The sequence below is a fragment of the Lacerta agilis genome, chromosome 1 (genome assembly GCF_009819535.1).
Source record: "Lacerta agilis isolate rLacAgi1 chromosome 1, rLacAgi1.pri, whole genome shotgun sequence".
Lineage (NCBI taxonomy): Eukaryota > Metazoa > Chordata > Lepidosauria > Squamata > Lacertidae > Lacerta > Lacerta agilis.
Genome location: NC_046312.1, coordinates 59947868 through 59974938, shown reverse-complemented (window position 1 = coordinate 59974938; position 27071 = coordinate 59947868). Strand labels below are relative to the sequence as shown.

At 41.6% G+C, this 27071-nt stretch overlaps 1 protein-coding gene across 3 annotated transcripts in view; it reads right to left on the bottom strand.

The window, feature by feature from the left end:
• Nucleotides 1–27071, bottom strand: part of LUZP2 (leucine zipper protein 2) — a 292217-nt gene that overhangs the window by 27201 nt on the left and 237945 nt on the right. For all 3 annotated transcript variants that reach the window (XM_033151006.1, XM_033151009.1, XM_033151011.1), the window contains 2 exons: nt 21080–21154; nt 19422–19586 (listed from right to left, as the gene is read on the bottom strand). In XM_033151006.1, the coding sequence (XP_033006897.1) occupies nt 19422–19586; nt 21080–21154 (240 nt within the window). The remainder of the gene's footprint in view (nt 1–19421; nt 19587–21079; nt 21155–27071) is intronic.

Here is a 27071-nt window from a genome sequence, read left to right as displayed (position 1 = left end):
TAATATTCAGTGGAGGAAAGGAAACACAAACGCAGCTTCTCTCTCATTTTTGCAGCAATCTTAGTATGCAAAACCCATGGGTCGGAAGGAGTAAGGTTAACAAGTTCATTGATAACCTAAGAAGAAAGCAAGTCTCATTAACTTGCATTTGCTTTGCTATGCATCTTGATTTTTTCCCTGCTGGATTCTGAAGGGGAGGCAAATGTTCTTCTGTCATGTAATTGTGCTCCTTTAAAGCCAATTTAGCTAATGATTCAAGCACTTTCCTAAGGACAGAACCATCTGTGATGATACAATGCAAAAAGAAGGGTAGGCTGGTTGACTCTGAAATATGCTAGCTTCATCCAGGCTACAAACTCAGGCTGCACTCCCCTGGTGAGTGTTCCAAACATCAGGTGGTGATGGGGGTCACAGTGCAGAGCCAGACATGAAGAGGCTTCTGTTCAGAAGAGCCTGAGAAGGCCACAGACTCATGAGAAAATCATGCCCAGGCTCTCCTGGAAACTAGTGATGCTTCTGTAGATTTATTTTACTAAAGAAGAGGCACTGTCATGTAGCAATAGGGGAGATTTGTTTTTGTCACATTTTAGTATGAACCTACTCAAATTCCCAAATCAATATGCAGACCAAGATACATATCTCCTTGGAAATGTGCACATCTCTGGGTTTTGTGATGCAGTTCTCTCTCCCCAACCACCTCAAGTGTATAATGAGGACCCAAGACGCTTACTTATTCAAATTGGCCCTGAAGAAAGAAAATTGTATTCTTGATTCAGGCATTTGAAAATTCATTTTTTCTCTTGTTTTCTTGTCTTACGTAGTCCTTTCTGTCTTTGCTTCTAGAATCCACAGATGCTGCTACTCCTTTCCAGAACTCTTTGCAGATGCTGTTATTCTGCACTCATTACCATTCCATTCTAGAATCAGCAGTGGTCAAGCCAAGGCACACTGCTTGCTATAATGGTCATTTACATTTTTATTCTATCCATCTTAGGGTGGCATACATGACATTGTTGTCCATTTTATTCCCATAGTAACACATAGGGACAAGAGAAGATGACACCTGGCCCAAGGTCAGATCTTCCTAAACTAGCATTTTATCCACTGTATTATGCTGGGTCAATCCAATATCTAGTTCCCATGCTTGGAATGATGGATCCCTCCATTCAAGAGTACCCTGATGCAAACTAACTCTGCCCATTAGCAAAAGGTACACTGTCAAATAATTTCAGCTCTTCATGCTACCCTACTACAAGAAAACTCCAGCAAGCAATCCCTATGCGTAGATCACACATATACTTATGTGTTGCATGAATATTCACATCATAAACCTATTTGAGGGAAGGCCATACCTCAATGGAAGAGCAATTGCATAGCATACAGAAGATCCCAGGTTCCATTAAAAAACACATTCTTGCCCAAATGCTGTATGCAATGTAGGTGAATTAAAATACTGCCATTGCCACTAGCGAAGATGAAATCTGAGCAATATCCCCAAGCCAGAAAAAATATAGATAGGAAAAGTAAAATAGAGCAGAGGAATTACCAAAAGGCTTTTCTGTAATGTTTTTCACTCTGCCTATAAATCTGATCAGATTTGTCACCTAAAATGCCAGCCAGCCTGATGATTTATTATACAGCTAAGAAACTTCCTATTACCCTACTGACATTTGTGCCATTAAATATTTGCCCTCTTTCCATTTTAATCAGATTTTCGGGGCTTTGTAAATTGTCTCTTGAAATCACAGTATGACGGAAAAAAATCCAGAGCAGCAGCAACAACAAAAAGTACAAACCAGAGAACTTTGCTTTGTGACTCTTCCTTATTACAAAAAATGCAGAAAAGGGGTAATGTAGTGTAACACACTACATGCTCCAATATCTATGTTATAAAGGACTATTTTTCAGAGTGGGATGCACTATCCTTCCAGAAATGACACATATCCATTCCACTGATGTCTGATGGGTTGAAAGCAGCTGATATCAATGGGGAAAAATATCAAGCGTTTTGGGCAGCTTTGTGTCAGTTTCACAAAGGGAGCTCTGGGGACTTAGAAGCACTCATTTCTCTTTACTTTGCAAAGATTTCTTTGCTTCCCACACAGCATCAGCAGCATTTGACAACATATGTGTAGAATCTGTCTTGTAAACTATATGAGATGTAAAAGTGGGGCTCATGGATCCGTCGCATCTCCTTCCACATAGTGAAGGAGTATTTATTTGTAATATATCCATGAGTGCCTTGACATATTTGTGATATTCAAAAATCAAACAATGCACCTACCTTATACACCGTATACCGTATCAAAGAAGAAATGAGCTATATTATCACTAGAAAATTTTTATTTGTTTTGGTAATATATATAGACACACACACACACACACACATTTATCTTTGCAAAAGGAGCTAGTGCACATAGCAAAAGTGAAGAATCTATTTCAAATGTTGGACTCCAAATTCTATCAGCCCCAGCCAGCATGGCCAATGGTTGGGGACGCTGGGAATTATAGTTTAACAAGTGAGAGAAACAGGCCATATGAATAAGTTAATTCTTCCGTAAACTCATGCATTTCACCATTGAAATGGTGAATGAGCACCTACTCTGTAAATTACACAAACCGTAAAAAAAATGAAGCATAAATTCTCTCATGGTTTCTGATTCCTCTGCTTGTTGAATGTTAAAATCTACTTTGTGTTGTCAGACTCCCTTAATTCAGATCCCCTAAGAACCAAACTAGATATGTTGCAGGCAGCTAAAACCTTATGTTTCCTTAACTAATTACAGGGAAAATCCAATTTACACTGCAAAGGCAGCATATAAGGAGGCTTCTCTCTTCATTTCCCCTCATGATCTGAATAGAGATCTCATCTTGGAATAAAAACTGTCCCACCCACCACCCTCTCAGAGCAAAGTCCTCATGGGTGCCAGTGGGCACTCTCCCAGCCACCCTCCCAGGGCTCACAGCTGTGTAGGAAGGGTCACTGTTCCAATCACAGAGACAAAGCCATCCTTCCCCATATGTAGGCACCCCCATTTGTAATTAGTAGTTCCGAGACAAAAAAATATTATGTGTGTGTGCCAATGAATGAGAAAAGAAATTTCATTTCAAAGTTATAAAATTATTCATGGGAAAACAAATTCTCATGGTTGAGGTGCAAGGTTCTTGTTGTGCTTAGTTTTGAGGTGTTTGTGTGTGTTCTTTCATTCATTCTACAAATCATCTCACCAGCGGTCTGCACTCTGCAGCCTTCCTAGGTGCCCATACTTGTATCAAAGTCCAGTGAAGACATCAGAAGGTAACTCCACCCATGGGCCCTTTTAAAAACCAGGAAGCATGGCTAGATGGAGAAGTTGCAGATTGCTGGAGAGATATTTACAGGAAACAGGGGGAAGTGTTCAGCTAAATAGTTGTGCTAGCACAAGGATTAGCACTAAAATAATGGGATTTTCCTATGCCATCCTCAAATCTATTCTTGAGGGCAGAGGCAGATTCTGGGCAGCATGACCTGTTTACTCTCACTGGGTGCCAAGCCAAGGGGGGCACTGCTGTGATGTAATGCAGGCACAGAATGGAAGCCGAGAGGTGCTCAATTTTGGCCTCACACAAGCCACCGCTGAAATTTGAAAGACCAAAGTCTGTATATCACCTCTACTGTATATCGCCTGAGGCCACCTCCTATTGTAAGCTCAAGATCCTGCACTGATCAAAATACTATAGAAATCCCAATGGAAATTCTCAGTCCCCTGACAATGAGGCGCAACAATGGAAACATTTTGCTGAGAAGGAAAAGTGAAGGAAAGATTTTGGCACAGCACTAGTAATTAGTTAAGGAAATACATAGCTGTCTGCTACATATTAAATGCATGTATGGTTTGGCCCTGGCTTGTGGTAAGAGCAACAGTAAGCTTAGGTCCTAGGAAAGCTGAAATCTCCATGTACTTTCACATGTCCAGGGGACTTTTTTCTTGCAATCATAAAGCATAGTGTTCCCTGAAAACGCCCAGCGACAATATAATAGTTTAAGGGGTTTTTCTTTTTTGTGTGTGTGTGGGGGGTGTCACATGGATTTTAAAACTAGTAACCCTCTGACAGTTTTAACAACCTCACTGGCCTCCTTAAACATCATTTCCCTGTGCTTAGATGCTTAATAAATTGTAACCTTGCTTTGTACTTCAGATCAAACAAAATCCTGCTTTTATGTATCTGTGATATATACACACACATGCACACATATATACATACTCATTTCTCCATTAACAGAGAGAGAATATCTGCAAGGAATATAAAGTGGCAAAAGCTTTAGTATGGTTGCATTGTACCTTACGTGACAGTACTAAAATTAGGGTAAAATTCAGATGATACATTTTCAGTGCTTCATTTCACTTTCACATAAGAGGGATGTTTTCCCCTTCAGGGCGAAATACTAAATGGGAAGATGCTAATGAAGTTTCATGGAGCTTCGCTGCTTAACTGCACACCTTGTTCTTGTGGTTTTGTTTTTTTAAAAAGCCTGCATTTGCCTTCTCCTGAAGAAAGTCTTATTCCATTTTCCTGCCGATTTTGTGGTCAGAGAAGATGTCCAAGAAATATGCATGCTATTTGTGGCCCATCCCTATGACCTCCTGTAACAGCAAATTTGGAGTAAAGACTGCCAACTCGTGTTGTCAAGTTGCAACATGATCACAGGTTGACTTCAGTGGGTAGTCTTGGCACAAAGCTACAATATGGCACATATATGGAAATAAGAACAGGAATGTGACAAAATAGGATGAAACTCACATTCCATTCCATTTTAGAATCATAGAATTGGAAGGGACCATGAGGCTCATCTAGTTCAAACCAGCAATGCAGCAACCTTTTTGCCTAATGTAGGGATGGAACCCTCAACCCTAAGATTAAGAGACTCATGCTCTACCGACACCCACTGGACAGAGTAGGAAGGACAACTAGAAAATAATTTAAAGTGACAGAGGGACACCTGGTGGTCGGGAAAAATAACGCGAAATGTCTCATGGAATCAGGAAACAGACTGGAATTGTAGGTCAACAACAACAAAGAAGAAACTCAGGCTTGGAGCAGGAAATGGACTTGAGAGAACTCATTATGAGCCTGAAGGGGGACATTGGATAAATGAAAAAAGATTTGGACGAAAAAATTAATACAATCGATGGGAAACTAGAAAAAATTAGAGAGTACAATGAAAAAAAATGAGAAGGAAAATGAAGAAATAAAGGAGAAACTATCAGAAGTGTTGGAAGGAATGAAGGAGACAGATAAAAAAGTGCAAGAATTAAAGAACAAAAACCAGCAAATGGAAGAGGTGGTGAAAAAACTCAGTAAAGAACAAAGGGAATATAGAAAAGAAATAGATAGACTGAGACTCATGCTCTACCAACTGAGCCAGGCAGCCAAAGAAAAAACTCACATCCCATTACATTTTGGATGAACAATATTGTGTCGAGGTAAAGAAGAAAATAAAATTTTAAAGATTTAAACACGGAACAGTTTGTAAATAGCTAAGTGTAAGGGGGGAAAAACCTTGTTTGTTATACCTAACTAGAACCAGAGGGAAGATACAAATGTCTGCTTGCAATGGGTGAAGCGACAGTTAAATTGTTGCACTTGTTCCCTGTTGCTGAGATGGCATGCTGGCTTTTGGCTTCCATATACAGAACAGTAGCATCCAATTTATATTTAATGTTTGGGCATTTGGTGGGCAATCCATTCAAATCCATTAGTACATAATTACAGGCTAATGAGGGTTTGGAATTCCATCAGAAATGAATTGATTAGATTGAGAGTCCTGGATGAAAGGAATATAAGGCCAAATTCAGTACTGTTTGGAGGTCAGTTGTGCTGTCTTTGGTGAACTGTGAATAGGTTCAGGAAAGGACTTTGGAAAAGGTTCAAGGAAAGGTAGAGAGAAAGGGAGCTGGCAGATGAAGAAGACTGAAGCTGACATTTCCTAAGGCAGAAGCTAAGGAGGCTTGCAAAAAAAAAAAGGAGTGTGAACTCCTACAGCAGCCTTTGAGACAGCTAAGGCCATGATGGCAGAAGGTGCACACTTCTGGTGAAGACCTTAGTAAAGCTGAAAGGTAACTGAAAAAGGTGAACCCTGAACAAAGGGAAGACTTCAAGAAAAGCCCTCTTGACAAGCCTGTGAGTTACCTGGGGGGGTGGAGTTAGGACTTGACTAAGGCTATTATAGGCTAGACTTAAGGAAAGTAACTAGCTATCTTCTTGAAGCAACAGTAATACCATTAAGTAATGATAACATCTTATATCTAATAATAAACCAAGTTTTATTTTACAACTTACCCGCAAGTTTACATATTACATCAATAATATATATATCATAAGATCTCTGACTTACTTCTAAGCAAGCATAGTCTTTTTTTGTCCTGTTCCTATAACCATCTACTTTATCTGAAAGAGGATAGGATATAAATACAACTGTATGAAATAAAATAGAAAATGAGAAATAAAAGAGGTATTTGATTCAATTTAAAAACACCAGAGTCACAGATTTTTGAAAAAGTGGAGACTAAGCAGTAAAGGTCTGGGCCACTAGGCTTCAAAAAGATGGTGGTTTGGAAGTGTGATATAAGGGTCTGCTCCACCTAGGCCTCCACTTCAGGCTGTGCCAGACACCTAGCACAGCAGTGAGAAAAGATAATAGATTACAAGAACATTCACAGTTTACATGATACTTTTTTAGCCTTCAGGGTTAAGACGTTGCTGTAGCAGTCTCAGCTAGTGATGGTGCTGAAATGGAAGGGCTTTGGAAGGTGACTTAAGTCCCCACACACTGCCACTTGCTAGTTCTGCAGCTGCTCCTTTCCTTTCCCAAAAACTTACCTGAAGCATATTAGTCACATTGTCTACACCAGAGGTCAGCAACCTCCGGCCCATGGGCCGGATGCGGCCCATGAAGGCCCTTTTCCCAGCCCACAAACTGCCCACGCACAGCGTGGGGACTTGCCGAGCGGTGCCACATGCACAGATACTGGAAATCGCATCTGCGCATGTCCAGACACCAAAAATCGCTTCTACACAGGTGTGATTTTCGGCATCTGGGCATGCGCAGAAGCATTTTCTGGCACCACGGACATGCGCAGACACAATTTCCGGTATCGCGCTGTGCATGTCTGGCCCACGGATGCTCTCCGTGGGCTTGATCCGGCCCATGGCCGGATAACCTTGCCAACGCCTGTTCTACACTGACTGGCAGCTGCTGTAGCTGGTGATGTTGTTGAAGCTGGCATGCTTCATGACTCTTGGAATACTGAAATGAAAGTGTTGTAGACATAAAAGTCTTCGGGATATACCTTTTCACCCCAAGGTGCATGAGGAAGTAGAAAAATCAGGAGTATTGACTACAGTCGAACCTTGGTTTTCAAACAGCTTAGTTCTCGAATGTTTTGGCTCCTGAACGCTACAAACCCGGAAGTGAGTGTTCCGGTTTGTGAACTATTTTGGAACCCAAACGTCCAATGGAACTTCCAGGGCTTCAGATTGGTTGCAGGAGCTTCTTGCAGCCAATCAGAAGCCTCACTTTGGTTTCTGAATGTTTTGGAAGTCAAACGGACTTCCGGAACAGATTCTGTTTGACTTCCAAGGTACGACTGTACATGTTCCAGGACTCCTTATGAGTAGTGCATTAGCACAAATAGCAATATCCCAAGCACCAGGACTCATGGGATATGTGTTTTGGGAATATCAGATAGCCTAGAAAACTACATTTCACAGGGATTTGATGGCCTGGGATACTGCAATTTCAGCATTCCAGATCCTCTCCCATAAGTTCTAAGCTCCCAGTGAGAGCATAACCTCTGTGTCCAAAGGAAGGGCCTACACTTCCAAGCCTAGCCAGTTCTGGTCCTTACATATACAACACCTTCCTAGCTCCACAAATCATTTCATATTGTCTCCTGCATGTTACAGTCTGACCTTTTAGGGAAAGCCATTTATCCCTCTGTAGCTCTTTACACATCTTTGTTTCCTCTCTTCCTTGTTGTTCTTCACAGCCACAAATTCCTATACTTCTCACTATTTTCACATTAGGAAGTGACTGCTGAGAGAGAAATGGCAATTCCCAGCAGAAGGAGACAGTCAAATATGTGTTGTCAGGAGCTAAAATTACCTTTCCCTCTGTATATCATACTAGCTGGCTGGACAGCACTCACAACCAAGTTGGTTTACATTAGACCTTCACATGGCAAAGTAATACGAAAAGAAAGGAAATGGACATTACTGAATATGCTCAGCTAATTTTCTTCAAAGAGTAATACTGCAGTGTACTGTCTTGTACTTGAGAAAGTTAAGATGTACTCCAAGTCCATAGAAATGAACAGGATATGTTAGATGCACTGTGGATGTGGACTGGTACCCAAGGCACAGTGTCTAAAGATGCTACTTAGATCTCAGCCTTGATGTTTTATGAAACAGTGTGGAATAGGCATCATTTTATCTTTCTGTGATATTTCTCCTGTATTTGTTTAGTATTTTGTTTAGCAGAATTATTTCTGTTGAATAATAGCCATTTAACTTATTTAATTAAGAAGAGTTTGGATTTGATATCCCGCTTTTCACTACCCGAAGGAGTCTCAAAGCAGCTCACATTCTCCTTTCCCTTCCTCCCCCACAACAAACACTCTGTGAGGTGAGTGGGGCTGAGAGACTTCAAAGAAGTGTGACTAGCCCAAGGTCACCCAGCAGCTGCATGTGGAGGAGCGGAGACACGAACCTGGTTCCCCAGATTACGAGTCTACCGCTCTTAACCACTACACCACACTGGCTCTAATTAGATTCTTATTGTACTTTTAGTGTGGAAAGCCACATGTGTGTGTGTGTGTGTGTTTTGTGTGTGTGTGTTTTAAAAAACAACCTGTACAGACCATGTACAGTTGCAGGTTTATGAGCGTATTTATCACAGAGGCTTTGCAAATTACAATGTTCATGTTTCTGCTGACACTTCAGAATCTAACCCTTGCTCTTCTCTCATATATGATCAGATACGCCAATAACAGTTAGACAGGGTAAAAAGCAGTCAAATATGGCAAAAAGTGTGTGTGGGGGGGAGGAGAACCATCATGCCTAAACAGGGAGGAATTATTGACTGAGAAAATGAACAGGGAATTACATTTCTAAAACATATTTTTGAAAATGGAAATGTTGTTTTTGTTATGACTACAAAATCCCAACTGCACACAGTATGTCATAAACTGACATTTTAAAAAATCAACTCCGTTCAGAAGCTATCATGACTAGGGATGGCACGGAGCGATTATACAAGTCATCTCACCTCACTTCCAATTTAACAAAGATAACTTGCGAGGAGGGAGCACACAAACTCCAGCTGTACAAAGGAAAGCTTAAAGCAGGGTTGGGGAAATCGGGTTCTACCATGAGTAAGAGCACGTGTTGCGATCGGGACCTGGCAAGACACATTCCCTTCCTGTGGGGGTGGGGCCGGTAGCCGGCCTTAGTAGCTAATGGTCAGTTAGGAGTTGCTGGGCAAAAGTTAATGTTGCAACTTGTGATGGACAGCTTAGCGTCCTATTTAAGCCTCAGCACGTAGGGCATTCCTTCTCTTGGCTTCGGCTGCTGATCACCCGTCCCGCCCCCCCTTTTTCTTAGGCCTCTGCGTTGACTTTGCTCTGCCTGTCATGGGGTCGTCTGCTTTGTAGCAGGGGCCCAGTAGGAATTTGTCCATCTGGCCGATTGGCTGTGCCTTTTGGTTTTGCCTACTGCAGTAGGCAAAAAACTTGTCACAACTTGTAAGGTTGGCGGTTAGGCATTGGTTCCTGTGTGGATTGCTGGATTGGGCGCTGCCCATCCAGAATCAGGTTGATGCTGGGAATTCCGTTAAAGGAATCCGGCGACTCTTATGCTTTGTCCGATGCCCCCGGTAGGGGATAGGGCCATAAGCCGAGTCCCCGGGACCATTGAGGAAGAGGGACGCGTTGCTTCCCCCCGGTCCTTAACTCTCCTCAGTCGCATTCTCCCAATCGCTGGTTCTAGGCCAGCCTCTGTCCCGGTGTGACAGTAGTCTGAACCAATGCCTACGCAACCACTCACCGAATTTGTATTTAAATAAAGTTGTGGCCCTAAATTATTTGCCAAAAACCCAAACCAAAAATCTGTCTCCTGTGTCAAGTCAATGGGGGGTGGATTGAGGTCCTCGATACGCAACCTGTGGCGCTCTAGATGTTGTTGAACTACAACTCCCAGCAGCCCCATCCAGCATGGCCAATGGTCAGGCATGATGGGACCTGAATTCCAACATTTGGAAAGTTACTGCTTCGTCTACTCTTAAACTAAAGGTAATAGCACATGGATTTTCCACAATGTGCTGATATCAGTTTTTCAGTGCTGAGTCTTGACTGTTTATTTCCCCCACATTCATTCCTAGGAAGACATGCAAATGTTACACTTGAAAGTTAATACACATTCATTTTCCAGGGAAGAATTGGAATCCTTAGGCCCACTTCCACAGTTCAGCTGCCTATGCATCTTATCTCAGGAACAGATAATAATTGGGTTTAGAGGTTTCCAAAAGCATTAATTACATGATACCATAAACATGAGGCCACTATTGGCACTTGCTCCTTGGTAATGCTAATTTAATAAGAGTGACATGTCATCACTGCACAGCATTTCTCTATCCCTGCTCCATTTTCTTATCTTTCATCTTTGGGTGGGCAGGAAAATGCCGAGTAATAGTCTTATTATCATTCACATGTTTTATTCAACCAAATGTTACTGGAGGGAAGTAAGGGAGACATAGGAAGTGTTTCAGGTTAGTGGTGGCAGCCACATAATACTGATAGCATGTAGTTTGGGCCCAAGAGACAAATAAGCATTCATGCATTTTGACTTCAGAGGAGGAATAACAAAACCAATATTTAGAAGGGAGAAGAGTGGTCTTAAATAGTCCCTGGCTCTGCTATCATTGACATGATGTGTATCTGCACACCAGCATCATGTGTGCCACATCTTGCTTTGGTTCAACAGCAGTACCATATGACACCCTGGGCCTGAGGTCCATAAGGCAGAACAGGGAAGGTACCTTCAAATCTAACTACCAGTATATTACCACGTTGCTACCATAGCACAAGGATTAAGATTAACAAATGTTCCTCAAATGGTTCAAGGAAGTGCATCCACCCAGTGTCCCCTGGCCCACTTTTCCTGTATAGAAGAAGAAGAAGAAGAAGAAGAAGAAGAAGAAGAAGAAGAAGAAGAAGAAGAAGAAAGAGAGAGAGAGAGAGAGAGAGAGAGAGAGAGAGAGAGAGAGAAACTAGGGAAATTGGAGAATCTGAACTATTTTGTTTTCTTTTGGAAGCAGTCATGATAATAAAAAAGCAATTAGTCACAGGCTAGTGAGCAGTTCTTTGTGCACAGTGCTCTATGTAAAGCATTAGTCACACAGACTATCACACAGGGCCCCAAAGGCAATTATAGTCGACAAAGAAAATAAACACAAGTAGGTTAGAATGTATCAGAGCAGAGGTAGGACCTGTGGGTGAGAGGGACTGACAAGGAACAAACAGAATCAGATCACAAGGAAATCTGGGACTTTTTGAAGGGATGGGTAGGGTCACAGTGAACAGAAATAATAAAAAAATACAGATAATGAGGGCACAACTTTCCTTAAACAGAAAACAGAGAGCACGTGCTACATTTGTGGGTGTGGGTGTTTCAATTGTTACATGCTACCCCAATCTCTGAGTGTGCAAGATTCCAGGGGTTCCAGGCACTTACCCAGGGTTCGTGTTTCCTCTGGGAATGAGGAACAGCAGAGACTGTGGTGTCTTTATGATATATGGTTTATTCACACATATATGCAACCTGTGGCTATGATGCAGTGGGGGGGGTGTCACAGCATTCACACCCCAATAAAGTCCTGCCACAGCCTTAGATGCCAGCAGAAATCAGGCCTGGCTCTCTCTCTGCCTTTCCAGCCTGCAGCTTTTGCACCCAGCTCCTACCTCACATCACAGCAAACCCTGTTTTAAAAACTCAGGCTTTGCCCTTCTATCTAAGAGTTGAAGGAGGGGCCGCACCCATTTGCTATCTGGCACAGAGTCCCCTTTCCTTTTATTCTCTAAAGGACTCATACTTAGTGGGCCTGGCATGGCTATTCCAGGAATTAGAAGGGGGCCCAGGCACCCCCAAACTCATAAGAATATATAGCAGCTCTGCACATTAAGTGCTACGAGGAAGGCTTATAAGGCATGTCTCCAAAATGTTTTGGGAAGTCAAAACACATCACTTGATTTAGATTTGAAAGCTGCTAAATATCCTGGGGTGGCATCTTGTTCATTTTCCATTTGAAATGGAAACCTAACTTCATCATTGATTTACCAGTCCATGGCTGTTCAGCCAGCTAAACATTGCATAAGTCCCCTTTGTTTATTTCAAGATAAATATAAATGAGCGTTCCCCACATCAAATGGGGTGCGCATGTTGCGAGGTCGCGGGGAGACCCATTGGATCACGGTGGCAGCTCCTGGTAGTTGGTCTGGCTTGCCTTCCCCAGGTTGGGATACCTGTGGACTCCACCTACTCTAGCAGCCGCCCAATCCCGGCTGGGGAGGTGTTGCCAGGGGGATTATAAATAATTGCCTAGGTAACAATTCATTCACAGGATGATGAATGCCATCACTTGTGGTCTTTGATTGCCTCCAGTAAAACATCCTTTCTCTGAAAGACGATCAACTGGTGAAGTGCTTCAAATCACTGTTACTTTATCACTATTTAAATCATATGACCATACAAATCTATTTGCAGTGGGCCCATGAAATTAGAGCTCACTGAGCCCAGTAGTTATTCCGCTGTATGCAGGTGCCATATTATCATGCAAAGAATGATTTTTTAAGTAAAGAGAGCCAAAATATTGTATTATGTTTAACAAGGGCTACCCATTTACTATTTTATGTACAGGGTGCACATAAGTATCTACTCACTCAGGATGATAAATATTCACTGCTCAATTTTCAAACATGGTTAATGAATGGTTAAAGGGAAATCATCTCTTTAAACTACCAGGAAATTGGATTTCCCTTCCCCTATGCTTTTCCGTAAGCCTTTTTTTAGACCAGCTTTTAAAGACAATGAGATGAGACTTATTACATTATGTGTCCACTGAAGGTCAAACTGGTTCAGGTGTCTGCTAAGGTTTTCAAATAGGAAAATCAAAAATAAGTTCCATTGGGAATTGTCAGGATTTCAGCTTATATCTGTAGATTGTTTCTTAAATCATTCAGGACAAAATAAATTGAATTCCTGCGTTGTTGATGGCCCACTTTCTCCACATTTTTATGGTCAATGATTCAACACGTTTCAGTTTAAATGATTAGACATACAATCTGCGCCTGAATCATAAAGGTCAATCTGCCTGATTCATTGCTGAAAATTAATGCTCTTTTCTAGTGAATGTTTTCAAGATGGTATCTTAATCAAGCGCCAGACAAAAGAGGAGTAATTCATCACGAGCCACCTTTCCTACTTTAATTTCTCTTTACGTTAGAACACAACTTTATAATACTGGATTAATAATACATGCATCATATAGAGATACCACATTAATACTCATTATATAAATCATTAATGAATGCTTAATATCATTTAATTCCTTGTGGAGTTTGCTGGCAGTTGCGTCAAGCTTTGTAATTTACAAACTATTCATACTTCCCTTGCAGCAATAGAGAAGGCTAATAATAATAATAATAATAATGATAATAATAATAAATTGTATGATCTCAGCATATGCCTTCATGTGGGTAACATTCCAGAAGGGTTGGCATTAGCCATGGTTTTATCTAGGGGCGCTGGCTCATGGGGGGATAAGCTGTTTTTGGCCCCCTTAATATTTCAGGGGAGGGGTCCAGGCCCCCCAATGTGCGAGGCACTCAAGACATGTGGGGCTTGGAGTGGCTCTTAATATCTAATGAGTGAAAGATGGGTTATAAACATTTTAAATAATAATAAAAAAATCATTTATTTGACTTTATAGAAAACAATTCCTTTCCCAAAACAATATTTGCTCTTTCTGCTACAGCTAAAATATGTACCTGGTGCTGTTTTGTATTCATCACAATTGTCAGGTAAGTGAGTGGATTATATTATTATTATTATTATTATTATTATTATTATTATTATTATTATTATTAGAATCTAGAGTTTGTGGAAATCAATGAAGCAGACTCAGTTTAGTACATTAGATCTATGCACTCAACTCCCTTTTGGATTCAGCAAATCTTGCAGATGTGATTGTAATAGTGGAAAGCATATTTCAAACTTGTTGCATTAGATGACCCTCGGTTCCTTCCAGCACTAAAATTCTATGATTCTGTGATACTCAGTTTATTTTTCACTCTCCATCTAAGGCAAAAAAATGTGCATTACTTTAGCATCAGAATGAACATATCCTGAAACCCAGGTTTGGGGGAGGGCCCTCATGGGCCAAACTGGGAGCAATGCAGGTTCTTGGCTTTTCAGACAAGAGACCTTTCCAGCCCTTCCTGGAGATTTTGAGATTGAACCACGGACCTTCTGCATGTAAAACAGATGTTATATCATTAAAACTATGGTCCTTCCCCTTTTTCATTGTGGGACATTAAAATGGCATTCCGGACACTCAGAAGATGAGGTAAATCACCCCACCCCACCAAGAAGGGCTGCAGACAGGCATCAGGGATAGGTACTGCCAGGGTGTTGGGGTCTCAGCAGCTGCAAAATGATGCCCAAAGTTTAAAAATGAATGCCAAGCTAAAAGCCTGCTGAAAGTTCACATTCTGCTACATGAGGTACATCATATTTTCCTTCTAAGGATAAAATTAATCTTACAAAGCAATGTGTCCTCATGAATGACACAGATATTAGGCATAAGAAACAGGCCTGTAATAAACAAGATATTTCTGGGTTCTTGCTGACAGGGTGTCATAGCAACAGCTTGAAGTTCTTGCCTAAGAGAAATATCTTCCTTAGAAATGAGGGACTTTGACATGTTTTGATAAGAGAGGTCACATGGAGGTAAAAAAAACCACCCCTATACGCATTAGGAAAGCTTCATATCTCTCTCGTATTAGAAACGGAAAAAGAACCCACCATGTAATTCAATTTATATTGTCTTATATGCTCTTCGGAGAAGAATGCTTTGTGCAAAAAGGTCAAACCATGAATTTAAATTGGGATATTATGATAAATGAAATGATCGGCACTGGTTCTAATTTTAGCAACCAAAGTGATTTCTAAAAAATAATTCTAATTTAGGAATACTTCTTGGCCTGCCCTCAAAGGAAAATAATTATTGCCTGGATCTTCCTAGCAATGCCAGCTCTGCTGATCACTTGTTTCAAGAAGTGGTGATTTGGATCCAAAGGACACACCCATAGAGGGCTGGCCCTCTTACCTTATAGATCAGTGGCTAGAACCACATAGATAACCATGAACATATATTGCTGGAGAAGGGAAACTCTGATCCTAAACCTCTGCTGCCTTGTGGAACATCTTCGGGAGAAGAAAGGGCTAAGGAGTAAACCCTACACAAATCCAGAGTGGAGTCCGTGAGACAGTTGGGTGACATCCTGTATGCCTCCTTCCAGTAACTCCTGCAGCCAAGCTGGTGCCAAACATATTGTTCTGCTTTCCTTTGGACCACATCAGTGAGGCCGAGAGGGGGGGTCTTGTCATCTGGGCAGCCCTGGTGAGGCAACTTCAGTATTGCTGATACAACAAAAACAACACAAGAGGCAGCAGTTACAGGTCTCTGCAACCACAGCAGGTACTGTGATTCTCTAGCAGTTTGAGGTCACCCCAGAGGTGCACCCCACTGTCTCTCAAGACAGACGGATGCCAAGAACAATAATATTGATGGGGACTATATTTTGTTTTCAATGGATTTTGACTACTGTTGTGTTAATTACTTTCATTTCTGCAGAGTCTGTGCAGGAGTGATTGATCTAAAGTTCTGTCTACATTATGATGTGTTCACAAAGGTCCTTTTTGTGGGAAACTTACAGTTCCAATAGGATCCATACTCGCACAAGGATATCAATCTCTCTCTCTCTCTCTCTCTCTCTCTCTCTCTCTCTCTCTCTGTGTGTGTGTGTGTTGTAGCTTTTGCACCTGGGTTAGATATGCGATATGCTGAACAGAGTTCCCTGCCTCTTCATAATTTGTAGCCTCAAAAGGAATTGATGGATCAGAAAAATTTAGTGACTCAAATGACCACTTTTCAGCCTTTTGCCTTTTTCAGCCTGAGGGTGACATACCCTCATAGGCAAGCTTCTGGGAGCCGACTGCCAGTGATGGGCAGGGGCCAGAGGCAAAAGTGGTTGGAACAAAGGATGTGACTCTAATCCTTATACTTTATCTAGACTCCAGAGAACAATTCAGCTATGTAGAATGGCAATGGAGTTGTGACTGGAGAGTAATGTATTATTGTAAAAAAGAAAAGAAAAGAAACTTGCCAGCTAAGATAGGAGTTCATAATCTTTCTGAGACCATAGTTCATACATTGTGTCTGAGTTTGTTAAACATTTTTTAAAAAAATCTCTGCTAATGTCAATTCAGATAAAGTATATTATTATAATACCCATGTTGCATTGGGTGAGACTTCGGTAAGAGAGTCCTACGTAAAAGGAGAGCAACTCTCCTTTTGCTAGAGGGTGGAGGAAATAGTGAGTGACAAACATGAAGGAGTACCATTGTTTTAACTTGCTGGGGTAGGGTGTGTGGAAGGGAGCCTTATCTTTACACACACTCACACACACAAAAATAAACCATAGTGGAAATTCCCCTCAGAGGCACAAATAGGGGCATTTTTCAGAGTGTCTAGTTTTGTGGATTGGGGGCAGGGCAATCTATTTGCAGTGGGATAGTGAAGAGAAATCCCTCATGTGCAGTCTTCCCAGTAAGCTTCAACTCCATGGCTAGGCCAGTAATTACCGGTAATTAAAGACAATACATAGCTGCACACTGAGCGAACATCTCATTTGGCCTTAAGGCTGCAGTCCTATGCACACATACATAAGCCATGCCACTTGCTGGAGAGTGGGCTGTATGAAACTACAGGGACAACAGGTTTTTATATTTATTCGTGGCACAAAGAAACTAGTAAGAGACTGTGCCCCCTCCTTCTCAACAATGGACCTGCCATTAGTAAGCATGCCTGGGAACCAAAGGACACAGAGATAGGATGGCTGTCACCCATTGCCAAAAATCTCTTATCTCCTTATGCATACTTTCTAAAAGAAACACACACTGATTCCTACAGTGTTGCCCAAGACAGATATTGTCAATGTAATATGCATTTCAACCTATAAATGATATGTAAATTTGACACCGAGAAAAGCCTATGATTTGGTAACTGGATGAATAATCCCCTGAAGTTACAATATTTACAAGGCAAGGCATACACTGAAGGTTAAGCTGCTTCTTATCAAAAGTGACAGGATTCATGAGCACTGAGACTCTGAATTCTGTGTCACTTTTTTTAAAAAAGCACATGTACGCATTAAAAAACAACAACACCGGAGTCATATACACTGATGGAAAGGAAAAGCTCATGCAATTACAGCTGGGGCTAGTTAGCTTTTAATAGGAAGACAAAGTCAAGGACTACATACATAACAATGGCTGTCATCATGAAAGTGTTCTGTGATATAATTCCGTTGCAGAAGGTATAATTCTGGCTCAAACCATGATTCCCTGACAACCTATTTCACAGTAGCAAGTTTTCAAGGGTTTTGTAATCATGGATAATGTACAGATTTACAATAATGAGGTGTCCATGAGTAGAGCAGCAGGATTATGACCCATAATTTTCCCTCAGACACATTCATGGCATGTACCAGTATGAGCAGTATCTCTGAAAGTAATAATATTTCTTGGTGAATGATGTTAAGTAAACATGTTGAGTATATTAAAACCCACCTGTTAGTGATTGCTAACCCTGGAGTGTGGCTCTACAAGGCTGTGACCAGAAAATGTTGCTAAGAAGAAATTTAAAGTAAATTTAGGAGCCCCTCCTTTGGTGAGACACCTGAGGAATTCCAAGGGGAGCAACATTTCGGAGTCATGATGCTGGACTAGCAGCTCTTATATGCTTTTAATGAGGTGCCTTTGGAATACCTCGTTCTCATCCTGAAGTAAGTATTAATAGCAGTGTGTCACCTCTGATAACGGAGTTCATGTCCATGGTTCCATGGAGAAACAAAAGGGGTGTTCAGCTCTGATAACATACACAGTAAAAGCAGGAAGAGGAAGAAGGATCGCTGGCCATGTGAGCTGTTGGCTACACCACTCAGCATTATTGTAAAGGAGGAAACACATGTAATGATATGCATGCATGGAGCTTCTCCATGTGAGCAGGTTCTTGCCTGCATAGAGGAGTCTCATGTGTGTAAGCTACTTTTCCACAAATGCCGAATGTTCAGGCCCCATAGTAGACAGTCAGTGCATCAGAGCTAGGGCTGTCCTGAATTGACAAGGATAATTTCTCAGCCATTAGAAATTACCTGATTCAGTTACACCAGCCCTGCGAATGTGACTAGTGGGCACAATCTTTTCCCCACTCATATGTTCACTTAAAACAATGGAGTGTACATATTTGTACATCCCTACAATGAAATGTGAATGACCCAAGTTAGTAAACAAAGGGGTGGGTGGGTGTAAAACACCATGAAATCCCCTGTCCGGCCTGGAGTTGTAAGGGTATACATGTGCATAATCAACTTGAGAAAATAAGACTTGTATATACTGCATGAAAAAATCCTAAGAGTTGTTTATATAGTAGTGCTACAACAGAGGATTACTGACACAGTGATGGCAATTGCTGGTATGTTTGGGGATTGCAGCTGCTATTACACCGTCATCACTAAGGCACCAAAGGTTGCTACTATATGTTACTGGATTAGTGAAGCATTTAAAAATTATTGCAAGTTTTCTGCACTGCTGCTTGATTCAAATTATGCTTTGCATTACTGCATTTCAGTAATAACCAAGACCTAAGGAACGCAATGGGATAAGATTTCAGTCATGACCAATTTGTCTCATTGCTTTCAGTTGCAATTAGTGGCCTTTGCAGGAATAGGAATTATATCAGTAAGCTCTGTTGAACGGTATATTAATTACAGGCAGTATCAATAAACTGCATACCAAATAGGAGAGATTATGTACTATAACAGTTAACTATGCAGATGAGGCTTCTATAAGAGCAAATATCCCAAATCTTCTTCAGCAACAAGAAAAATAGTAAAAAGTAACTTCAGTGACAGCAAAGATAGGCTTAGCATTACCTTCAAAATTCATCCTAATCTTTCAATGAATTTAAAATCCTTCTTAGTTCCAGTTTGATGGACTTTCAGGACACACTCTCATTTTTTAAAAAAAAGAAGGGAAAAAGATACCTTGGTGCTTGTCACTTGAAATGGAATTTTTGAACCATTTGTAACTGGGGATGTCTGTCTCTCAGTCGGTTTTGAAGGGATTATATTTGTAGTGGGAGGCTGATTGTGCAAAACTGAAGACAGGCAGAGTTGTACGGTCTCCTTCAGAGCCTTCAGCTGTGATTCCTGAGGGGGGAAATGTCATTCGATCTTAACAAGAGATTACAGAGGATCATATTTTACTCTGCACTTTTTATGTCCGCGCTCTTTACAATTTTCAGCAACTAAAAAAACTGAAAGAAAACCAATGTATGATCGAGCACACAAATGAAAATAAGAAACGGGCATGTGACACAATGGCTAAGTGTACTATTCCATTTTGTTCCCCATAGGAAAGAGGCATTTCTGTTTGGGAACTCCTAGCTTGTTTCTCACCTCAGCGACCTGTGTTTCACACACTGGAATGAGGACACGATGGCAGTGGATTATCTGCCCTTGTACTTCTTCCAGCCTTGGGTCAGCAACTTAGCCTTGCCCATAAAAAAACACAGTTTCCAGGCACCATGAACTGGTCCAGAATGCCTTGAAAGGTGGTGGGCTCTTCTGTGTTAGATTTGATAAAGCAGCTGCTAGATTGCTACATATAACGGATGCTGTGCATTGGATTTCTGACATTATCAGGGAACACTATGCTTCTAAGGGGAACGTCCCAATAATCCAGTGCACTGCTAACCCTACACCCTTCCTCACTGCTGCTTGTACAACAATCCTCAGGATGTTGTGACTGTGATACAGGAGTAAGGAGTAAAAACAAGCCCCCCCCCCGGGAAGATTCAAGCCCATATCATCTGTTTCCCATCACAGTGTTCATTCCAACTGGACTACCAGATGGATTTTGGTACTGATCCCTGTGAGCATTTTGTTCTGGTTTTCACCCTTTCCTTGCCTCTTGCAAAAAGTTTTGTTTTCCTCACCTGGGCACCAGGACATTTGTGCTAATTTCTGAAAAGTGCCTATGTGGGGAATATTAGGTACTGGAGAGGACATTGGCTATGTGACAATGTGTACTGGATTATTGGTGCCTTCTCTGCATGTGTACGATGAAAGCATTATCAACAAGACACATCCACCAGTGACTATTGGCGGGTTTGCTGGTGTTTCTGGGGATTTCATTATGGTGTTGCCTCTGCTGCTGGTGGAACAAAGAATTGCCTCACATTATGCTGACATCAGCCCAGGCATAGTAGCCACCTAGCTAGATGAGACTGCTTTATATTTTAAAACATATTCCTGTCTGAAGAAAATTTCCACACAAGACACATTTTCTCTCTGTAATGATGCTCTGTGCTATAGTTCTTACAACATCACATCTTTTTGGTCCCAGCTGTATTTGGGTATTTGAAGTTGTAAAAGTCATAATGATGCTCTTGCCCCTTACTGAGCATGTTGAGAGAGAGAGGAAAAATAGATGGCTCTTCTTCTTCATCTTCAATGAGCAAATGCCTGTACTCAGACTGTCATACTGCAAGAACTTCCCTCCTCTCCAGGGGGAATACTCATTATGCATACAATCAAATATATGTCTACATTTCTACAAGAATAAGATCCTACGTTGCCATATTAGACTGCAATCACTGTCTATTAATAGAGCTGAAAGATGTGCTCAGAAGAGTTCTTACTTTGTCAAGAGCTGCTTTCTCCAATTCTTCTTTTGCAATTGCTAGTTTTTGTTCCAAGTCTGTAAGCTGCTGTGCCTGTGGGAAATTTAAAAACAAATTAGCTGGTATAAATTATAACCCTATTTCGTCTAACACTTCTGTGAGGAGGGTGCAAGAGTTTTACTTTGGAAGGTAAGAAAAATAGATTAAATATAAAACCCCATCTTGTCAATATAACAGATTCTCTGGGGAATATTACGATGGATGAATTGAGGGAGGCCTTTGGTGTGGGAACATTTTATTACAGTATCTAAATCCAGCCTTGTTCAGATGAATGTTTCGGCATAGATTTGAAGGGGAAGGGGGAATCTCATCTTGTGTTAAAATATTTACAATCCCCATCAAAGCATATGCATTGTACTGTTTGCATACACCGTTGGTAAATAAATACTGCATTGTATGTTTCTAAGATGCTTAGGATAGAACTGCATGTTGCCAACATTTGGAAAAAGCTAAATTCTACTTTTCCTAGTGGAGGAAATCATCTTTAGGATAGGTAATATGGAGCAGAAAAGCCAAGAGGAGTGTTTCCTTAATCTTTTCTACTCTTGTCATGTCTCTATGCAAATTGCTTCACCCCCTTACATTTCTTTTATCTCACATGTATGTTTGCATCTCCAAACATGTTGGTTCATGTAGATAGAAAACCTACCTGAGGGGTGGGCAGGGTTAGAAGTAGGAAAAGTGCTTCCTTTCGACCCATTCTAAGACTGCTTTTCTGTATAGTGTGGTGTGAACAATGTGCTCCTAACTGCCCCTATTTACTTCATCCTAGATTTTTCTCGAACCAGTAGATAGAAGATTTGTAGCTCGGGCACTGCTTCATTTCTTCAACTTAAGGGACCAGCTATTTTTTCAAAGGTGTTCCACTTCCTTGCTTCCTTTCTGATAGACCTTAAAGTTGTTGTTGTTGCTGTTCAGTCGTGTCCGACTCTTCGTGATCCCATGGACCAGAGCACGACAGGCACGCCTATCCTTCACTGCCTCTTGCAGTTTGGCCAAACTCATGTTAGTAGCTTCGAGAACACTGTCCAACCATCTCATCCTCTGTCGTCCCCTTCTCCTTGTGCCCTCCATCTTTCCCAACATCAGGGTCTTTTCTAGGGAGTCTTCTCTTCTCATGAGGTGGCCAAAGTACTGGAGCCTCAACTTCAGGATCTGTCCTTCTAGTGAGCACTCAGGGCTGATTTCTTTGAGAATGGATAGGTTTTATCTTCTTGCAGTGCATGGGACTCTCAAGAGTCTCCTCCAGCACCATAATTCAAAAGCATCAATTCTACGGCGATCAGCCTTCTTTATGGTCCAGCTCTCACTTCCGTACATTACTACTGGGAAAACCATAGCTTTAACTATATGGACCTTTGTCGGCAAGGTGATGTCTTTGCTTTATAAGATGCTGTCTAGGTTTGTCATTGCTTTCCTCCCAAGAAGCAGGCGTCTTCTAATTTCGTGACTTCTGTCACCATCTGCAGTGATCATGGAACCCAAGAAAGTGAAATCTCTCACTGCCTCCATTTCTTCCCCTTCTATTTGCCAGGAGGTGATGGGACCAGTGGCCATGATCTTAGTTTTTTTTTTTATGTTGAGCTTCAGACCATATTTTGCGCTTTCCTCTTTCACCCTCATTAAAAGGTTCTTCAATTCCTCCTGTCAGGGTTGAGCCAGATGAGGAGGAGTGGTGGCAAGCCCCCCCTGTTGAGGCTGCACCCACGGAAGAACCTGGGGAAATGGAGGAGTTCGTACCTGGAGAAGACTGGTGGCGGCACTCCTCGGAAGAGGAAGAGTCAGATGGAGAGGGGGAAAGACCAGAACAGGAGGAGGAGGAAGTCGAGCCAGAATCAGGCCCTTGTGAGGAGAGAAACAGCCCTTCCCCTCCTCCCTTCTCAGCTGTAGAGCGTAGAGCTGAGAGACGCAGGGAACAATTAGAGGCAGCTGCAACTCGTAAGAGACGTGGTTGCAGGCCAACTACTTAAGAAAGGCTAGCTCCTCCCTTCACTAGCACCTGCAACTGATATGCTGAGTGCGTGGTTGCTCTTGGTCGTTCTGTTCCTGATTCATGGCTTGTTCCTGACTCCTGGCTTGTTCCTGACTCCTGGCTTGTTCCTGACCCTCGGCTTGTTCCTGGCTCCTGGCTTTTCTCTGACTGACTTGGCTGGTTCCTGACTTGGACTGTTCTGACTTTGGCTTCTCCTGACCCCATACTGATACCTGACTTCAGCTGGCTTCTGACCCGGACTGTTCGACCTTGGCTTATCTGACTGACTGCTGCACTTCAGCACGCCAGCTTGTTGGCGCCCTAACACTCCTTACTTTCTGCCATCAAGGTTGTATCATCAGCATATCTGAGGTTGTTGATATTTTTTCCGGCAATCTTAATTCCGGTTTGGGATTCATCCAGCCCAGCCTTTCGCATGATGAATTCTGCATATAAGTTAAATAAGCAGGGAGACAATATACAGCCTTGTCGTACTCCTTTCCCAATTTTGAACCAATCAGTTATTCCATATCCAGTTCTAACTGTAGCTTCTTGTCCCACATAGAGATTTCTCAGGAGACGGATGAGGTGATCAGGCACTCCCATTTCTTTAAGAACTTGCCATAATTTGCTGTGGTTGACACAGTCAAATGCTTTTGCGTAGTCAATGAAGCAGAAGTAGATTTTTTTCTGGAACTCTCTAGCTTTCTCCATAATCCAGCGCATGTTTGCAATTTGCTCTCTGGTTCCTCTGCCCCTTCGAAATTCAGCTTGCACTTCTGGGAGTTCTTGGTCCACATACTGCTTAAGCCTGCCTTGTAGAATTTTAAGCATAACCTTGCTAGCGTGTGAAATGAGTGCAATTGTGCAGTAGTTAGAGCATTCTTTGGCACTGCCCTTCTTTGGGATTGGGATGTAGACTGATCTTCTCCAATCCTCTGGCCACTGCTGAGTTTTCCAAACTTGTTGGCATATTGAGTGTAGCACCTTAACAGCATCATCTTTTAGGATTTTAAATAGTTCAACTGCAATATCATCACTTCCACTGGCCTTGTTGTTAGCAAGGCTTTCTAAGGCCCATTTGACTTCACTCTCCACTGAAACAAGACATGTAGCTTAGTACTTTGAGGTCTTCACGTGAAGTCGAGTGAAGACCTCAAAGTACTAAGCTACATGTCTTGTTTCACTTCTAGTTGTTGTTGTTGTTGTTGTTGTTATACTTGCCCTCTGAGAATGAGATAACTGCTGCTATTTGAGCTGGCCAATTGTTTTAGAATGGACTCGTGGAGACTCGTTCTCTGTAGAAGGATTCATTATGGCAAAGCAGACTAGCACTGTACCAGTGCAGCCATCTGCAGGGAGTTCAACATCCCCTTGGTATTGGAAATGATGAATGGTGTGGGAGATGGGCTTGTGACAATGAGTGTCACAGCACCATCCAAATGGACATGAATATGATCATTCCCCATAGTGGAGGGAGTAGAATCAGTGCTGCTTACTGGGGCCAGGAATAATTACTCCTAAAATAGAAACCACATCTTACAATGAAACTAGCAAAATTATTAGTATAATTGTTCTATTTGTAAATTTAAATGGCTTTGTGGTTACATCCAGTGTTTATAGAGGGAAAGGGAGAAAGGATACTGGACCAGATGGTTATCTCTGCTGTAATACATTTTTATGAGGCATTTAACTTTTTTTGCACATGAATTGCTCTGCAAGGTTTTAACTCAAAAAGTCATAAAGGACATCACATTTAGGGCTCTTGGCTAAATATTTCCAAACAGGCAATTGCTAGAGCTTACTGCTAATTTTTCCCAAAGATGCCACCATCCAGATGTCTGACTTTCATATTTCCTTTACAGAACTACAGGAAGAGACACTTTCACCCTCTCAATCATTAATGTGTGGCATTGGCAGGCTGGTAGTTGGCAATAAAATAAAATAAAAAATGGCATGCACTGAATTAAGATATGATGCCAAATATATTAAATAGACTATGAGCAAAAGCAATGTCAAAGTGAATGGGAATCCTTCCACCAATATGAAAAGTAAATTAGGAAGGTTCAGTGAAAAGTTAGATATTTTAGAATCATAGAATTGTAGAGTTGGAAGGGACCACAATGGTAATCTAGTCCAACGTCCTGTAATGCAGGAATCTCTTGCCCAATGTGGGGCTCAAACCCATGACCCCGAGATTAACAGACTCATACTCTACCAACTAAGCTATAAATCCCAGTGAACTGAATGCAGGATTTCAGTCCACACAAGGACTTGGATATTCAACTTAACTGTGGAGACTCAAGACTAAATATCTAATCAATCCCTCTCAGTGGGTGCTCTTGAATCAAGCTAAGTATGTCCAAGTATGTCTTTTTGGTTTTTTTGGTAGGAGTGCCCATAATGTGATATTTCATCCAGATGTATTACAGTGGGTTACAGATGAAGTTCAGGAGAGAATAGGCTTTGCTGAGAAGAAGAGAGGGGGGGGGGAATATTGTGCTATTTATTCCCCCTCCTCCCAAACAACACCGGGAGTTTTGTGTGCACCAGAACAAGGACGGAAGACTTTTCAGCCTTCAAAGAGGAGAGCCCACCTAAGCTGAAATTGACAAAGAAATCACTCTGGCTTGCCAGAATGAACACTCTTCCATGAACAACATGGAAAAGTTCAGAAATGTCCCATGCCAGTTCCTGCACAGCATCAGCTCACCTTTGTAAAGCAATGTCCAAATGGCTTAGAGTTAGGAAAGATCTGATGTACTTTCTAGTTGAACCTCGGTATCAAAGCAACCTAAAAACCCTCTGGTGGGTGCCATTCTTTTCTTGAAAATCCCTCAGTGAGGGAAATTCCAGAAATTCTTAGCTATGAAAGGTTGCTCTAGTGTATAGTGAAGCTACGTAAACCAAACCCATCTCCCTGTAATTTAAATCCAGTTTAATCATCTCTAATTTTGTGAATGAAAAAGGTGCACCTGGAAGAATTTGACACCAAAGGTATTTTCTTGCCATGGCTGCCATTTGCAGTCCTTCCAAGATAGAAAATAATGAGCCCAATAGAGTATAAACATTCTTATTCATATCAGTAAATCCATTCGTGGTTTAGCCAGAATAGTCTTTTAAACAAGATATATATGCAACCCTACCTATCATTTAATCACATTTCATGAGAAAGAGAGGGAGAGGGAATGTGTGTTTGTGTGTGCACATGTATGCGTGTGTGTGTGTGTGCACAAGTGTACACATGCATTTTGGTTTAACTGATTGACTTTAATGTCTGAATCTCTTTCACAAATCCTTTTTCGTTCACAGGCCATTGAATCAATAAGCTGGAAGTATCAATCCTCCTGCCACATAACTTGTATAACAAACTTGCAGTAGAAAGCTGTTAGGTTCAACAGATTGATTGGTCATTTGGAAGTCAATCATGCTTAAAACCTCTACCTTTTTATTGTTAGATTATTCCCAAATTCCCTTTAAAAGTTGTTAAGAAAAAAAATGTGCATAGGTTTCCATTTTGATAAATTATGATGCAAATTTGGACTTTGCCTTAAAGATGATGAAACATCTATCAATGTAGCAGATGAAGATTAGCCATGGACTGTGGAGACTCAAGAGAAAATCTGCACTCTCCCCACCAGTACTTCTCACCCTATCCTATCTCACAGGGTTGCTACAATGATACAATTGGAATGTGGCTAACCCTGTGTTGCCCTGAGAACATTGGAAGAAATATGGGGTTCAAAAAGGGATAAAATCAGTTGTGGTGTTCAGCCTTCTAAAATGAATTTTCAAGTGCATACACTGGCCATGGTTGGCATCCAAAAAAGGTGAGTAGAAGGCTGGGGGGCTTTTTACAGCCCCACCCTGGACCTCTGTGTCCCAAAAATACTTGGAGGCCTCTCCAGAACAATCTGTGCTGTGGCTCAGGGGCTGCTGTTGGAAAGAAAATCAGCGGAACTGGTGGCAGTCTGGTGC